At 41.3% G+C, this 18,165-nt stretch overlaps 2 protein-coding genes across 7 annotated transcripts in view; both read left to right on the forward strand.

Annotated features, from left to right (window-relative positions):
- Positions 1 to 3,735: 3,735 nt before the first annotated feature.
- On the forward strand, positions 3,736 to 7,183 carry si:ch211-245j22.3 (EF-hand domain-containing protein). Its single transcript, XM_021601270.3, has 5 exons — positions 3,736 to 3,842; positions 5,233 to 5,365; positions 5,766 to 5,915; positions 6,259 to 6,364; positions 6,596 to 7,183. The coding sequence occupies exons 1-5, from the start codon at positions 3,772 to 3,774 to the stop codon at positions 6,718 to 6,720; spliced, it is 585 nt and encodes a 194-aa protein (XP_021456945.2). The 5' UTR covers positions 3,736 to 3,771; the 3' UTR covers positions 6,721 to 7,183.
- A 247-nt stretch (positions 7,184 to 7,430) lies between these two features.
- LOC110522805 (liprin-beta-1) overlaps positions 7,431 to 18,165 on the forward strand; it is a 74,736-nt gene continuing 64,001 nt past the window's right edge. For 3 of the 6 annotated variants that reach the window (XM_021601252.3, XM_090230814.1, XM_021601255.3), the window contains exon 1: positions 7,456 to 7,623. The gene's annotated coding sequence lies outside the window, so the exon portion shown is untranslated. Of the gene's footprint in view, positions 7,624 to 18,165 lie in introns of all 6 variants that reach the window. The other 3 variants (XM_021601258.3, XM_090230828.1, XM_021601257.3) reach the window with 2 other exon arrangements.

Consider the following 18,165-nt stretch of genomic DNA (forward strand, 5'->3'; position numbering starts at 1 on the left):
TTCTCAACCATAGGAAAACAATCATTTGTGTAAAAGTAGCTAGCTAGCGTTAGCATTTCGCGTTAGCATTTAGCGTTAGCATTAGCGTTAGCATCCAGCACGCAACATTCACAAAAACATAAAAGCCTTCAAATAAAATCATTTACCTTTGAAGAACTTCTGATGTTTTCAATGAGGATACTCTCAGTTAGATAGCAGATGCTCAGTTTTTCCAAAAAGATTCCTTGTGTATTAGAAATAGCTCCGTTTTATACATCACATTTGGCTACCAAAAAAAATCCCCAAATTCAGTCCTCAAAACGCGAACTTTTTTCCAAATTAACTCCATAATATCGACTGAAAACATGGCAAACGTTGTTTAGAATCAATCATCAAGGTGTTTTTCACATATCTCTTCATTGATACATCGTTCTTGGACACATGCTTTCTCCCCTGAATCAAATGGTAAAGTAGAAGCAGCTGGCAATTGCGCACCGAATTCGACGCAGGACACCAGGCGGACACTTGGAAAATGTAGTCTCTTATGGTCAATCTTCCAATGATATGCCTACAAATACGTCACAATGCTGCTAAGACCTTGGGCGAACGACAGAAAGTGTAGGCTCATTCGTTGCGCAATCACAGCCATATAAGGAGAGAATGGAAAACAGAGCTTCAGAAATTCTGCTAATTCCTGGGTGATGCATCATCTTGGTTTTGCCTGTAGAATGAGTTCTGGGGCACTTACAGACAAAATCTTTGCAGATTCTGAAACTTCAGAGTGTTTTCTTTCCAAAACTGTCAAGAATATGCATAGTCGAGCATCTTTTCGTGACAAAATATCGCGCTTAAAACGGGAACGTTTTTTATCCAAAAATGAAATAGCGCCCCTAGAGCTCTAACAGGTTAACTTCTTTGGGATCAGTATCCCTTCCACGGGATGGGTGAGATAACGTAGGCTAATGCGAATAGCGTGAGGTTGTAAGTAACAAGAACATTTCACAGTACATAGACATATCTGATATTGTTTGAAAGCTTAAATTATTGTTAATCTAACTGCACTGTCCAATTTACAGTAGCTGTTACAGTGAAATAATACCATGCTATTGTTTGAGGACAGTGCAAAATTTTGAACATGAAACCTTATTAATAAACATATTGGGCACAATTTGGCAGTCTTGATACAACATTTTAAACAGAAATGCAATGGTTCATTGGATCAGTCTAAAACGTTGCACATACACTGCTGCCATCTAGTGGACAAAATCTAAATTGCACTTGGGCTGGAATAATACATTATGGACTTTCTCTTGCACTGCAAATATGATGGTACAAAAAAAATACTAAATAATGTTTTTTCTTTTTTCTTTTACCAGATCTATTCTGTTATATTCTCCTACATTCCTTTCACATTTCCACAAAGTTCAAAGTGTTTCCTTTCAAATGTTACCAAGAATATGCATATCCTTGCTTCAGGTCCTGAGCTACAGGCAGTTAGATTTGGGTATGTCATTTTAGACGAAAATTGAAAAAAATGGGGTGTATCCTTAAGAAGTATTAAGCAAGGCCATTTACAGTAGCTGTGGGCTCTGAGAAGCGCTATTTGTTAGGAAGGGAGGCTAGTTAGTGACACATTCACAGTGACACATTCATCTACAGCTTCAAAATGTAATATCCGGCTACCCGGATAAAGCACTAAATAAACTTCAGCTCGTGCTAAATACTGCTGCTAGAATCCTGGATAGAACCAAAAAATTGGATCATATTACTCCAGTGCTAGCCTCCCTACACTGGCTTCCTGTCAAGGCAAGGGCTGATTTCAAGGTTTTACTGCTAACCTACAAAGCATTGCATGGGCTTGCTCCTACCCATCTCTCTGATTTGGTCCTGCCGTACATACCTACACATACGCTACAGTCACAAGACGCAGGCCTCCTAATTTTCCCTAGAATTTCTAAGCAAACAGCTGGAGGCAGGGCTTTCTCCTATAGAGCTCCATTTTTATGGAATGGTCTGCCTACCCATGTGAAAGACGCAGACTCGATCTCAACCCTTAAGTCTTACTGAAGACTCATCTCTTCAGTGGGTCATATGATTGAGTGTAGTCTGGCCCAGGAGTGTGAAGGTGAACGGAAAGGTTCTGGAGCAACGAACCTCCCTTGCTGTCTCTGCCTGGCCGGTTCCCCTCTTTCCACTGGGATTCTCTGCCTCTAACCCTATTACAGGGGCTGAGTCACTGGCTTACTGGTGCTCTTTCATGCCGTCCCTAGGAGGGGTGCATCACTTGAGTGGGTTGAGTCACTGATTTGATCTTCCTGTCTGGGTTGGCGCCCCCCCTTGGGTTGTGTCGTGGCGGAGATCTTTGTGGGCTATACTCGGCCTTGTCTCAGGATGGTAAGTTGGTGGTTGAAGATATCCCTCTAGTGGTGTGGGGGCTGTGCTTTGGCAAAGTGGGTGGGGTTATATCCTTCCTGTTTGGCCCTGTCCGGGGGTATCATCGGATGGGGCCACAGTGTCTCCTGACCCCTCCTGTCTCAGCCTCCAGTATTTATGCTGCAGTAGTTTGTGTCGGGGGCTAGGGTCAGTTTGTTATATCTGGAGTACTTCTCCTGTCTTATCCAGTGTCCTGTGTGAATTTAAGTATGCTCTCTCTTTCTTTCTCTCTCTTGGAGGACCTGAGCCCTAGGACCATGCCTCAGGACTACCTGGCATGATGACTCCTTGCTGTCACCAGTCCACCTGGCCGTGCTGCTACTCCAGTTTCAACTGTTCTGCCTGCGGCTATGGAATCCTGACCTGTTCACCGGACGTGCTACCTGTCCCAGACCTATTATTTGACCATGCTGGTCATTTATGAACATTTGAACATCTTGGCGATGTTCTGTTATAATCTGCACCCGGCACAGCCAGAAGAGGACAGGCCACCCCTCATAGCTTGGTTCCTCTCTAGGTTTCTTCCTAGGTTTTGGCCTTTCTAGGGAGTTTTTCCTAGCCAACATGCTTCAACACCTGCATTGCTTGCTGTTTGGGGTTTTAGGCTGGGTTTCTGTACAGCACTTTGAGATATCAGCTGATGTACAAAGAGCTATATAAACACATTTGATTTGATTCACAATCACCTTTGTTTTTTTACATATCTGTTTTGTTTGTTTTATTGGTGGGCTTATTATGAGGCACTTAAATGTTCAAGGCATTATTGCTGCTTCAACAGTTCTGGTTTGTGGCAGGGAATGCATCTCTCCAAGCTGTCTTGTAAAAAAGGTTTTTAATAAACATTATTTTCCTTTTACTACAGTTGTCCTTTGGTACACATGCACATGTGCACACTACATATGAAATCAATGTTGTTGTTTCCTGTCTGTACAAATGTACTCTTTCAATCCATAGACTTACTTCGTCAACATCCCTGTAAGGCTAAAAACTAGGTCACTCATGACTACAGCTGCTTTTTGGGTAATTACTTTTATCTCAACCTCACTCCTTCCCACTCCTCCTTTTTGCCTCCGTACTAGAGGGATTACATTTCCCTAATTTCTCAAATGTGATGATAGGGCACTGGTAAGTGTGATTAAGTGTGCCCAGGGTAAGCTGGGATAGTCCCGTATTCATAAAGCACCTCGGAGTAGGAGTGCTGATCTAGGACTAGTTTTGCCTTCCAAATCATGACAAATAAAATGACATAGATGGGAGGGACCTGATCCTAGGTCAGCACTACTACTGTAAGATGCTTTGTGAATACAGGCCCAGGTGTATATATAAAGTCAGCACTGTGGAGGATCCATTCGGTTGAGGATGGGACGAGCTGCCTCTCTACCCTGCAGGAGAGGAACCACCTATGTCACAGAGCTCTATGAGTGGTTAAGGTAAGACTTGTATCTAATTTTATCTACATTCAAAATATCAATTTGTTTTTTAAAGATCTTAATTGATTGTTCTTTTAATGACTTCTGAAGTTAAATGTTGATTTTGTCTGGTTCATGAATGATGGCAATCAACTATAGATGGGTTGGTTGTTTAGCAAAAAAATGTATACGTGCTCAACTGTGGGGCAACACAGACGGGGCTGGATTTGATTGTTGACAACATGTAAACTATATTTTGTCTTCAATGTTTATTGAAAACATAAATAAATGTGCACAGTGAGCACTTGTTGTCTCTCAAATACATTGTACAGTTGTTTTTTAGCTAGCCAGCAAATGTTTTGCCATATTAGCATAGACTTGAAATCAGTCAAAACAGCTAAAAACAAGACATGGTATCAACAACATAAAACTAGCTAACACGAGCTACCTACGATTCTCCACATGGCAGCTTCTTGTCATTGTTGCTAGCTATCGGGTCATCCAGAATCACAACATCACACAGACTTCTGCCCCATTGAAGTGTTCGCATCGTTTATAGATAACCACTTAGAAAAGTGACCATAAAAACCAAAGCCCATTCAACTAAAGGCAAGAAAAGCAATCTACTGTATTACACATTGAACCTCATGTAGATTTAGAAATCCATTGAACAGTTTAATGACAAAAGTATTTAAAATTATAAGTCCATTTCAGAAAAGGACAGTGAAAAGTAAAATTGTACACTTGTTAAAAGTCTCAAATAGCTACAATTGTTTGCAATTTTCCATCAATATTTTGCTGGACGGCTTAAATAGAAGTTTCCTGAAATGGCTTCCCACTGGGCACACACTGGTTGAATCAACGTTGTTTCCACATCATTACAATAACATGAGTTTGAACCAACCTGGAATAGACGCTGAATTGACGTCTGTGCCCAGTGGGTTATCAGTGATAGTTTAGCCTAATTACCCTAACACTCACCTGCCAGGATGTAAAGAAGCTTTCAGCCATATTAAACCACTCCACTGTTGAAGCTGTTTTTTTGACTTAGCTGTCTAAGGCACTGCATCTCAGTGCAAGAGGCGTCACTAAAGTACCTGGTTTGAATCCAGTCTGCATCCCATCAGGCTGTGATTGGGAGTCCCATTGGACGGCGCACAATTGTCCCAGCATCGTCCGGTGTTTGGCCGGTGTAGGCCGTCATTATAAATAATAATTTGTGAACTGACTTGCCAAGTTAAATAAATAAATAATAATACATGTAAATCCATTATTCACGATACAGCTGAGTCTATATAATTTTACACTGTTGATTGATGAGATCTACTTTTATAATTAAGAGGAGTAAAATCTTTTCATTTTAAAACATTTTTGTCTGTGTTCTTTCTTTGGTTGTGTTTATTTGTGATAGAACATTTATGAATGAGTGCCCTAGTGGACTGATCACTCTGCATGAGTTCCGGAGACACTTCTGTAAGGGTACTGTGGGCAATGAGTCAGCTGAGTATGCGGAGCAGATATTCCGTACCTTGGATAATAATGGGGTAGGCACCAAAAACAAACTTTTCTCATCTTTACGTCTTTTTACGTTTCTTATCTTTAATTCTTTCCCGTCTGAAAATCTGAAAAGTGTTAGCCATCCTTAAAACAGACTGCATATCAGCTCTGTATAGGTGCACTGCTATTGACATATTTCTTTACAAAATACTGGAAATAATTTACATTGTGTACCTGTGTAGTATCACACTAACTATTCTATAACAGCATTGTATTAATATGTTGCTAGTAAGTTAGAAATGTACTGCAAATCATTTCCTGGTAATTGCATAGTAGTGGAATTAAACATTATTTGGTTATTGCACAAGTGGAATAGGGAACAGGCGTAAAGATTTACTGGAATGCTTATCACTGTGTGTGAAACTGAGGTTCTGTGGTTATCCACAGGATGGGGTTGTTGACTTCCGGGAGTATGTGAAAGCCATCAGTATGCTGATTGAAGGTACCCCAGTGGAGAAACTACGCTGGTCCTTTAAACTCTACGATAAAGACAAAGATGGAGCCATATCACGCAGGGAGATGCTGGAGATCATGCAGGTAGGTCCTTAGACCATAGATATATAACATAATACATTATATTTCATTTTGTGGTTCCAACTGGAAGGTGCAATGCTAGGACACAGTGGGAGGATGCAAATTGAACAATGTTACTGTTCTTTACCTTTACTCAAAAAATATTTGCTCAAATTCAGATTACCTCTCAGGATAATTCATGACTGGAATTTGTGTGGCTGCTGTGGGAGCCTACTGGCACTGCATTGCACTGTCAGTGGCACTTGCACTAGCTGCATTCATAGCAGACATAACTGTGCTTGTTGTTATTCACTAGATGGCGCTAGATGTCCAATTTCACAACAATGTGTATGGTCTCTGTTTACAGGCTGTGTACAAGATGAGCGTGGCAGCCTCACTCACCAAGCCTAACCCGCTTACAGCTGAGGAGTGCACCAACAGGATATTTGCAAGATTGGATAAAGACAACAATGGTGAGGACTGCACAGAAACCATTCCAAAACACACATAATCCTAATTTACGGTTATAAAACTTTTAGCATCCTCAGCTGGTTACCTACTGCTGCCATTATTCTGCTTCTACTGTAATCATCCAGCCCTGCCTTGAACTCTATGTTCTGGGACTTGTGATTGTATCTTAGTCTTGTGAGTGTGCAGCCAATACAAGGCTGTAAACATATTTTTTATTATTCTATTCTATTCAGCCATCATCAGCCTGGAGGAGTTCATCGAGGGGGCCCTGGATGATGAGTGGATAAGGGAAATGCTGGAGTGTGACCCCAACACTGTGAAGGTTGAGAGGCCCCCCAAGGGCCACATCTTGCTTTAGTAAGGACAGACAGAGAGGTGCTGTGGATCCAGAGTTTCGTTTCATTCTACCTTGGATGTCAGCTGATGAACTGAACTGGGCCGAGACAATATATGTAATCTAGCTATATTTGTAATGCTTCAACTGTTTCCAAAAGCCAAAACTACATCAAAGTGTTCACATGGTGTTACAGGTCTTGAGCGCATTTCTATAGCCTACTACCATTTCTGAACAAAATGCCATTCTATTAATTAGGTCTAAGATGTGATGTTTTTCTTACTTTGTGTAAGCTATACATATTTATTTGATTTTTTTGCCGTTTTATTCTGTCCTCACACTATTTAAAAAGGCTCATTAGTGTTTTCTAGCTGACATTTCTTTCACATTATGTAGTTTTACTCTGTCCTCTTGTATAACAACACTTATTTTAGCAGTGTCTGTGTCTGAGACATAATACAAGCCAAATAAAATGTGTGGGAAATGGCATCTTAGTTATCCCTTATATTTATGAGCAGAAAGAAGGACGATAAAACACAGAAATTTGTAAAGTAACGATGAAATACATTTACAGACAATTTCACTTAGGCTAATTCTGTGCCCCCTTCAGACCACATGAGAACATCTTGCTTTTTCAAAGTTGATTGGCAGGCACCTCCCAAACACGGAAAAGATCCCAGAGAAATGACTCTTCCCAAACCAATCCAATCGGGAGCGGGGCGGGATGTACATTCAATGACGTTTCCACTTTCCAACTTTCCACTCAACTCCCATTTTTGACATGGCGTAGGGAAGAGGCAACGCAGCGGGCAGGCATTGTAGCGGGAAAACCGTGATCAGTTGATAAAGTAGAGGAATTTCTATGTTTTTATTTCAGTAGGTTGATATACATTTGCAAGTTGTAACTAAGAGTCAAGCAGAGTTTAGGTAAGTGCGACATTTACGCAGTTTTGTATCCATCTAACTCGGTCTTATTGCGTAGCGTCTGCTGTGATTCAACGCAGAAGTTGGTAACAACGTTGACAGACGTTGTAATGTTACTGTTATCCGTCTCGTTCTAATCTTTGCCATTTTAATAATGGCATTGTTTCAATATTATCTTTGCACGTTGATTTATTTGCAAGGGAACTTGTCTTAATCATTTTCGAGTAATTGCTTCTACAGGTATTTGCCTTTAGACAGCATTTATTTTGATCCAGTGAATGCATTTAGCCTACGTCAAAGGAGTTTGTTCCAGTGAAAAGTTTTAATAATTAAAACCTAAGATACAATGTAGTCAGCAACGTGGCTTGTCCCTACATTGCTCTTGTTAGGTTTGAAGTATTATAACATTTCACTACAGACAGCTACAGATCGCTTTGAGATGCTTTCAAACACTTGCTGCCATTCATCAATAGCATGTTAACGATTTCGCAACACAGACAGCAGTGTTTTTACAGATTGCCACGAATGTTCTCACCCAGATTCAGCTTGATAAATAGTTTTCTCTAACCTTACAGGGTAGAGTTTATAGACCTAGACACAATCTCAACTGTAACTAATGCTTTTCGTGGTTTGTTTTGGTTGATTGCTCATTGCTCCAATCCAGACAGTAGTCAAGTCAACTGTGATATTGACATGTTCTATTCTGTTATATATTTAAAAATTAATGTATTAGTTAATATTTCTGCATTGGCTTTTCGGGTAGAGAATGCATCTCAAAAGGAGTCTACTGCAGCTAATAGCCAACTAGTCAAAGACAACACATTTTTGTTGTCACTCACGGATGTTGGGCAAATTGAGGTAATGATTAGTTTGCCCCATATTCAGAGCACTGGTCTCCTCCTGTCTTTTTTCACAGATGTCCAACCCTGGTTCAAAAGTCAGGGAACCCCTTCATGTCAGAGGTTGTTCTCCTCTACACTGCACAATAGCAAATAGAAGTCGATGGTAAAATCAATCAGTTCAATGGCGTCCTTGGTATGTTCTCTTCTTATCAGGCATTTTGAGTATGACCTGTTCTAGAGCGGGCCAAATTGGAATGCTATTTTTTTTATTCCAAACTTGAACAACTGCTGCGTAATGTTAAAATAATGTCATTCATGCTACCTAAAAGAGTAGCTGTAAGTCCTCCAACCAACTGAACAAGGCATGCATGTGGCGAAACATAGACACTTCAGAACTCTGTAAAAAAAAAACGTATTCAGATGCTTGTCATCACATTCAAACTATTTATTTTAGCTCACAGCTGTCTCTGATATTCTCTGAAACTTCATACTTTTTTGTTGTTGTAGCTCTTGTCTTGCACCATGTGCACATAAAAATGCCATAGAGATGCAGTATTTTTACAGTAAACTAAGCTATATATAGACATATGGGAAAGGCCCCTTTTGATCATTTTAACCTTTCATATAGTTGTGTGGGGTATAAAATGTGTGATATATTTTGCCCCCTCACCCAGACCAGGTTTGAAATAGCTGGGAGTTTATTTCAGATCAGCCAGTGTCCTAGAGGCTGCCTGCCCTGGATGGCTCGGCTGCATCTGCTGCCTGTGGAGAATAGAAATGCCATGATCACATGCAGGTGGGAATAACTCTGGACAGCTCTGAACTTGAGGACATCACAGGTGTAAATAGCAACTTGTTGCCATACTGGCACTGTGTGTGTGGCACGTACATTGACATATATAAATGGGGCATTTACAATAGAGAAATATACTAAAGAAAATCACATGTTGATTGATTGGGGAACCAAGTGTACAGTAAAGACACAGCTAGACCACAGCTAATACTGCGTACTAAAATAATGTGCTGAATAGCAAGAGCATGGCATGAAGTGAAAAAACTACTTTTCTGACAGTCAAGATCCAGGTAACCTCTAGTGCGCTGTCACATAATATTGTGATTACCTTCTCTGTCATTCATCCTCAGTACAGACGTCTGTCTTTGCTATTTCCTGTGCTGGGGAGAACATTCCTTCGTTGAGCTAAGAGGAGAAGATCATAGGGTAAGAAAGCTAGGCTCAAAGTGGGTCAAACAGACTCAGTTCTGGGTTGTAAATGTGTAAAAGTGGTTTATTCAAGGCATATGTCTCAAAAAATGAAATCCTATGAGGAAAGCCAAGCGTATCTATGAAGAATGTCTTTGGTGGATCCAGCTCTGGCTGAATCAGATGTTTATGATTGAGTATTGTTAGATTTTCTATTATTTTAACATTGACTGGGTCAACAGTACTGTCCCTCCCTCCCTGGCTGTCTGGCAGAATACTGTGCAGCACACATGGGGATCGGTGCCAAGATCGTAAATTCCTCTCTCCCATGCGGAGCTCTTTATTGCCAGAGAAACAACACATAGCAATGCATTTCAGCTTAGTCTCTTGGGATTCAGAGCCAGCTCCCAGAGTTGCATGGCTGCCATAAATGCTTATTTTCTTCCCAGACGAGTGGCCCTCAGGCTAGTGTTTTTCTGAAGCATGTGCCAAGAGAGGGTTTTCTCTCTGTTAGTCAGACAGGCAGAGTTCAACATAGGACAGGGGTTTGTATGCTGTGCTCATCAGGGAACGCAGGGGAAATCGCTTTAAAACGCTTCGCCACTGAAATGAAAATGAGCATTTCGTATTGTCCAGGTTGTCCCTTCTTGTTTCAGTCCATTTTCTTCCATTTGGTGACAAATGAATACGACCCAGGATGAGCTTGGTGCTCTGTGGTGTGCAGAGGATGGGTTGTGATGCTTTCTCAGCCTGAAGGGCCCAAAGCTGCTGGATCTGAAAAGCCATTAGTGAGAGGATTACATGCCTGAAGTTGCTTCTTGAGGACAATAGTGTTTGTGAGTGACTGTTGAGCAATGTTTTTACTCAGTACAGTAGGTCTGAAAAGCATATTCAATCAGACAACTGGCATTACTGTGCAGTGTTGTCGCTTGGTATTGTCATTGTGATTTCTTTGCAACCGTCCCTACAGTCTTTGTGTTTGTCAGTTCAAACCCCCTTCAGCATCAACAACAGTTGATCGTGTGTCTTCTTGCACTTAGTAGTTATGGAACACACTAGGTGGTTCTCAAATGCATGCTACCGTGCACCACACGCTCATGCTCCTAGTGCATTCTCCGAGGATGTTCTCTTGAGTACGTTCTTGTACGTTCTTTACCTCACTCTGCACCTCCCCATTCACTGGGTCGCAAGATAGCAATTATTTGTAGCCAGCCAGCCCTATTGACTTGCTATGGACTTACCCATTCGCTGAACCTTCTTCCAGCCAGGACAATGGCAACAATAGTCAAAATAAGATATACACAAAGCAAACGTTTTACTTCACAACTATCAGCTAGCAAGATGTGAATCGTAATAAAGTAGCTAACCAGATAGTTTAACAGGAAAAAATGACCTAAAACTAATGTTATGTAAGGTAGATGTCAATTCTTTGTGGGTAGCTAGCTAACTAACAATTATTTGTGGCTATCTGGCAAGCTAACAGTAGTAGCTAGCCAGTTAGCCCTATTGACTTACTATGGGCTTGCGATCTACGCAAATTACGGTGGGTATTGTAGGCAGGTAAAGATGTCAAAATTTAAATGGCATGTATTTATTAACATATCAAGATCAAATATTGTAGTCGGGCAACATATGTGATGTAAATTGGCAACATTTAATTCCAAAGTTGGAGTGTATACTGTCTCGCTTAAGCTCAAATAATGTCTGCCATTGATTTCAAGAAATGTTGTGTAATTCTTTGTGGTTGGGGCATATTTCTGGGCATACTTTCAGTTGAAGCTTGCATTGATGCATGCTTCAAAATATGTACAAACTGAGTACGCATTCGAGAAGTGCCCGCCGTGTTCTATTTCGCATACTTTCATTTGGACCATTCCGTGCTCCAATTTGCGTGTTTGGAGAATGGCAGTATGCATTTTGAGAAACACCCGCTGAGGCCTAGACGACTTTAAAATGTTTTCAAATAATATTTGAACCCATGTCTTGTACTTGCTGGCTGCAGACAGTTGTTCATGAGCGATGAGTGGAACATAGCTGCAGAGTAAGCATTACCGCCATTAAGCATGCTTTGTTAGGAAGTCTTGTCGAGCTGTTGCGTACACAGCACTAACACATTGAATGCATAGAGGCCTTGGAGGATGATTTAATGTCAGAACCGCTCAGATGGAAGTGTTCAGACATGATTCCTGAACTTGTGAACTTAAAGTGGATGACAAGTGGGCAGCAGGCTTCAGAGCAGTGAGCACATCTGGTGTGGATATGCCTGTCTGTTTGAAGTGTGAGGGGCCAAGTGTTTGGCAGGTGTCAGCCAGGCAGGCCACTATTTGTCTTCAGGGATGTGCTGAAATAGGGGTTTTGAGTTGGGCTACATCACAGATTGTCTTTGACTTTGATTGAATAGCATCATGAGACATTGTAAACAAATTGCTCCCGCAGAAAGGATGCAGGACATGTGCAGTCTTAGCTGTGGATTGTTATGGCTGTTGGTTCTGTGACGTTGTGGCTTATTAGATCTTAGCCTTACTGTTAGTTGTCCTGATTCTAGTTTCTCCATGGTTCCTCCAATGCACAGTGAGAGCACTGCTATCACTAATAGCATATTTGCCTCAACCTTTCATGGTCTTTCTGGATTGTGCTGAGTCGAGTGCAGTCTACCATCTAATTCTGTTTGTCTGACATGTGAAGAGACAAAATAAAAGCAGACTTATGGACAAATTCCACCTTGAGATGAGTCAAGTTAATTCTCCACTTGCCCTCTGTGATTCTCCGAAGCTTTGAATGTCTGCAGCTTAGGCTAAATCGGTGAAGATGCAACTTTTTACAAATAAACAGGACTGGCTTTTGTTATATGCTTTATTGACAGTTTGTGTCACCGATGTTGATTGTCTTTGGCTCTGTGAAATGATTTAGTCCTATTTTTGGCCACCTGAGTTTTGGATTATTGCTTTTGAAATTACTCCAACCATGGGCCTAATACAAATCCCAACTATTTAGAAATGCGTATGCTTCTGAAAGTTAATCATTTTAGAGTTACCAGAAACTCTGGAATTACATTTCAGGGGGAGATTAAAGGGTTTTAGGCTCTTGGAAGTATTTAAAGTCATTCAAAGGATTTCTGTCAAACTTGCTGATTAGCCCCACATTACAGTGCCTTCAGAAGTATTCACACCCCTTGACATTTATCACATTTTGTTGTAAGAGCCTGAATTTAAAATTGATTAAATTTAGATTTTCTGTCACTGACCTACACCCAATACCCCATCCATGTCAAAGTCATTTTTTTAAAACTGAATGGTCTTGCATCATTAAGTATTCAACCACTTTATGGCAAGCCTACAGTGCATTCAGAAAGTATTCACCTTTGGCAGTGATTACAGCCTCAAGTCTTCTTGGGTATGATGCTATTAGCTTGGACACCTTGTCCCGAAGCCACTCGTGCATTGTCTTGGCTGTGTGCTTAGGGTTGTTCTATTGGAAGCTGAGCCTTTGCCCCAGTCTGAGGTCCTGAGTGTTATGGAGTAGGTTTTCATCAAGGATATCTCTTTCCCTCGATCCTGACTAGTCTCCCAGTCCCTGCCGCTGAAACATCCCCACAGCATGATGCTGCCACCACCATGCTTCACCGTAGGGATGGTGTCAGTTTTCCTCCAGACGTGACACTTGGCATTCAGGCTAAAGAGTTCAATCTGGGGTTCATCAGACCAGAGTATCTTGTTTCTCATGGTCTGAGTGTCCTTTAGGTGCCTTGTGGCAAACACCAAGAGGGCTATAATGTGCCTTTTACTGAGAAGTGGCTTCAGTCTGGTCACTCAGCCATTAAGGCCTGATTGTTGGAGTCCTGTAGAGATGGTTGTCCTTCTGGAAGGTTCCCTCATCTCCACAGAGGAACTCTGGAGATCAGTCAGAGTGAACATCGGGTTTTTGGTCACCTCCCTGACCGTTCTCCCCCGAATGCCCAGTTAGGCCTGGAGGCCAGCTCTAGGAAGAGTCTAGGTGGTTCCAAACGTCTTCCATTTAAGAATGGTGGAGGGCACTGTGTTCTTGGGGACCTTCAATGCTGCAGACATTTTGTGGTACCCATCCCCAGAGCTGTGCCTTGACATAATCCAGTCTCGGAGGTCTACGGAGAGTTCATGGCTTGGTTTTTGCTCTGACATGCACTGTCAACTGTGGGACCTTTCCAATCAGGCCTGATCATCGACAACGACGAGACAGAGACCTGGCCGTGTGGTGCCAGGACAACAACCTCTCCCTCAACGTGATCAAGACAAATGAGATGATTATGGACTACAGGAAAAGGAAGACCAAGCACGTCCCCATTCTCATTGACAGGGCTGTAGTGGAGCAGGTTGAGCGGGCACGACAAAACAGGAGACTGAAAAGATTTGGCATGGGTCCTCAGATCCTTAAAAAAAAAAGCCAGACTACGGTTTGCAACTGCACATGGAACAAAGATCGTACTTTTTGGAGAAATGTCCTCTGGTCTGATGAAACAAAAATAGAACTGTTTGGCCATAATGACCATCGTTATGTTTGGAGGAAAAAGACGGAGGCTTGCAAGCTGAAGAACACCATCACAACCGTGAAGCATGGGGGTGGCAGCATCGTGTTGTGGGGGTGCTTTGCTGCAGGAGGGATTGCTGCACTTCACAAAATAGATTGCATCATGAAGGAAGAAATTGATGTGGATATATTGAAGCAACATCTCAAGACGTCAGTCAGGAAGTTAAAGCTTGGTCGCAAATGGGTCTTCTAAATGGACAATGACCCCAAGCATGCTTCCAATGTCGTGGCAAAATGTCGTGGCAAAAAAGGACAACAAAGTCAAGGTATTGGAGTGGCCATCACAAAGCCCTGACCTCAATCCCTTAAATGTATTAGCAGAATTGAAAAATTGTGTGTGAGCAAGGAGGTCTACAAACCTGACACAGTTACACCAGCTCTGTCAGGAGGAATGTGCCAAAATTCACCCAACTTATTGTGGGAAGCCTGTGGACGGCTACCCAGAACATTTGACCCAAGTTAAACAATTTAAAGGCAATGCTACCGAATACTAATTGAGTGTATGTAAACTTCTGACCCACTGGGAATGTGATGAAAGAAATAAAAGCTGAATAATAATCAACGAATAATCAATAATTCTCTCTACTATTATTCTGACATTTCACATTCTCAAAATAAAGTGGTGATCCTAACTGACCTAAAACAGGGAATTTTTACGAGGATTAAATGTCAGGAATTGTGAAAAACTGAGTTTAAATACATTTAAATGTAAACTTCCGACTCCAACTGTGTAATTATAAATAAGTTGACGCTCAACTACTGTATGACTCTTTCAACATGCAAATGAAACGGTTGAAAGCTACAATTCATTTTATTACACCTGACAATACTGCAGAGTAATTTAAAGCCATTTGCAAATAACAAGTTGGATGCTTTGCAAAAACAACTTTGAATATCCATCTGAGGGTAAGTGTTCTTGTTTCAAACACATACTTTACCATCTTTGAAGGGATAGTTTTTTTAAATAATACAAACTAACATGATATTCCACCAACCTCGGGTGTAGTTGATTCAAGAAGGCAGTTTTGTGATATTTAGTTTATTTTCGATACTTAAGACATTTTTTTGTTACTGTTAGGATTCTCAGTAAAATTTAACATGAATCTGTTCTTGTGCATGTTACAAGACTTTGCTAATTGCATTTTAATACCCTAGTAATGAGCTGAGAGTTGTTACTACTGTACATGAGTAATAGTGACTTTCTTATACCACTTATGTAATAACTATTATTTCCAACCTATGCGACAACAATGTGATATTGTCATAATCCCAATGTTACAACACGTGTAAGAACTAGATGTCAATTGTTACTGTATTTCCTGATGTCTCACTCGTGAAAATACAGTATATTTGTTAGTAATTTTGAAGCTGCCTAAGTGGTCTACTCAAATGTTGAGGTGATTCCATGACCCTAATGTATTTAATTGTAGGCTATAGGCTATATTAAGATTTATATCTAAGGGCCCTCCAAACCATGTGCTTATGATCGTATATTTCATTTTAATTGACTTGTTTTTGGTTTTCCATCAAATATTTGGCGGCCGTCAAATACATATTTGTTTGATTTCAAATAAGTTGCATATATTAAAATACCTTCAAATATTATTTGTTTTTCTGAGACCTGTATTTGAATATCAAAGAAAAAAGTTGCCTTTTAGTTGAAACTATATTAACTATATTTGACTACCTCAAGTATTTTAAAAGTTTGTATTTTCAAATAAACTACAACTTTTTTCTGCCCAGGTCTGGTGCCAAGTCGTCAGGACGAGTATCGTAACGGATATGAGCAATTGTCCTGATACAATTCTGATCAGAGTTTTTATTTGATTTTATTATCCTTGATCAGGAACGCCTCTGGGTGACGGCAAACCTGTCTGCCCACTGTAAATTGAGGACACAGACACTGTTATTAATCTGCAGCTTGTTTCAATCTATAAACATGCAGGAAGAATATTTTGCCAATCTCCTAGTTAGGCATATTAAAACACTTAAGTGTTTTACGATCATGAGTATCATCCGATCCGACTATAAACTGTCATTACAGACACAATTGCGAATATGAGTATGGCCAGGTCGACACACCCCTAGTAAGGCAACAGCCGGTGAAGGAAAGCTCTCAGGAGTGTGTGACTCGGGAGTGGAGTATCACAGGCTCTGTAGAACACTGCACTGTGTGAGTGGGTCAGTGGGATGGTTGAAGTGGGCAGGACCACATTGACTCAAATCGTATAGCAGTGTCCTAACATGCTGGACAGTTGAACTGATGGACTGACTCATTTTGAATGTAATTTTGACATAGAAAAGGCCTGTATTGTTACTTGCATTGATGATTGTCGTCAGAGCTGATATCGTGTGTGTGTGCGTGTGCGCAGCCTTTTGATCGGGAAGCTAGACTGAAAGAATGGCCCTGCTGTGCTTTTTTGGCATTTGTACAATCTATGGCCCAGAAGATGTTTCTCACTGGTCTCCAAAACAAAGTGTCCAGTGTCCATAGCGGTAGCTCACTCAGTGTCAATAAGAAGGGTAAATGTCTTAGTTCTTATCCTAAATGTGTCCAATGACCCACACCTGACAGGGTTACCCAGGGAACACAGGAAGGGCTGAACTTTGGCCAACATTTCACCTCAAGCACAACAAGGAAATCCTATTTCTCATTTGGATGTGAATATGAACCCCACCTCCTGCCTGTATTAAAACAACTGTGTCCGTGTTTGAACAGAAGCAACCACTTTACGAGTGGGGAGATAAGAAAAGGGGCTACTTGTGATGCTGCCGCACATTTACATTGTTTGTTAAATCCTCCTTATGTGAGGGTCTTGTTCCAGCCAAAACGGTGTGTGAGTTTTCGTTTTCTTATTAATTATGAGTCTTAAACATGTGCACCTGTGGAAAAAAACAACTCCCCATTACTGATTGTTGTTATGTACAGTCTAATTCAACCTGGAGTACTTCTCACAACACTACATGTCTTCTCTCTTGTGTTTTCTCCTTTCATCCACTGAAGAATTTCCATTCCATTGCCTCTGTGCAGACTGGGTGTAATATCTGGGTGGATAGCTTATGAAATGACAGGCTTATCAACAGAGCTGCTCATTAAGGTGTACAGTAGGGAGCTGCTGCGTTGCTGCTGAGGCTTTGGTTTAAGACTGCTCTGGATTTGCTACATTGCTGCTCAAAAGTTGTTTCAAAGTTTGCTACTGAATCGAAGTATTTCAGGCTACTTGTATTAACCAACAGAGGAACATAGCCTATGCATGTCTTCAAAATCTCACCATGATTCTGGTCCAGTAAAGCTTTCAAAGTATTCAGACCCATTGACTTTTTCCACATTTTGTTAGGTTACAGCCTTATTCTAGAATTGATTAAAAAAAAAAAAATTCTCCTTCATCAATCTACAGACAGTACCCCATAATGACAAAGCAAAAACAGTTTTTTAAAATGTTTTTTGCTCATTTATAAACATTTAAAAAAGTGATGACATTTACATAAGTATAAGTGTAGGCTTTGTACTCAGTACATTGTTGAAGCGCCTTTGGCAGCGATTACAGACTCGAGTCTAATTTGGTATGACGCTACAAGCTTGGCACACCAGTATTTGGGGGGGGGGGTTACTCCCATTCTGCAGATCCTCTCAAGCAATGTCAGGTTGGATGGGGAGCGTTGCTGACCAAGACCCTTTTCCTCCGCTTGCTCAGTTGACCTGGCGGCCAGCTCTAGGAACAGTCTTGGTGGTTCCAAACTTCCACCCCTCCCGGGTGGCGCAGTGGTTAAGGGCGCTGTACTGCAGCGCCAGCTGTGCCATCAGAGTCCCTGGGTTCGCGCCCAGGCTCTGTCGTAACCGGCCGCGACCGGGAGGTCCGTGGGGCGACGCACAATTGGCCTAGCGTCGTCCGGGTTAGGGAGGGCCGGGCGCAGTGCCAAGGTTGCCAGGTGCACGGT

Source organism: Oncorhynchus mykiss, chromosome 1, assembly GCF_057628025.1.
Source record: "Oncorhynchus mykiss isolate SJ-2025 chromosome 1, ASM5762802v1, whole genome shotgun sequence".
In the NCBI taxonomy this organism is placed as follows: Eukaryota; Metazoa; Chordata; class Actinopteri; order Salmoniformes; family Salmonidae; genus Oncorhynchus; species Oncorhynchus mykiss.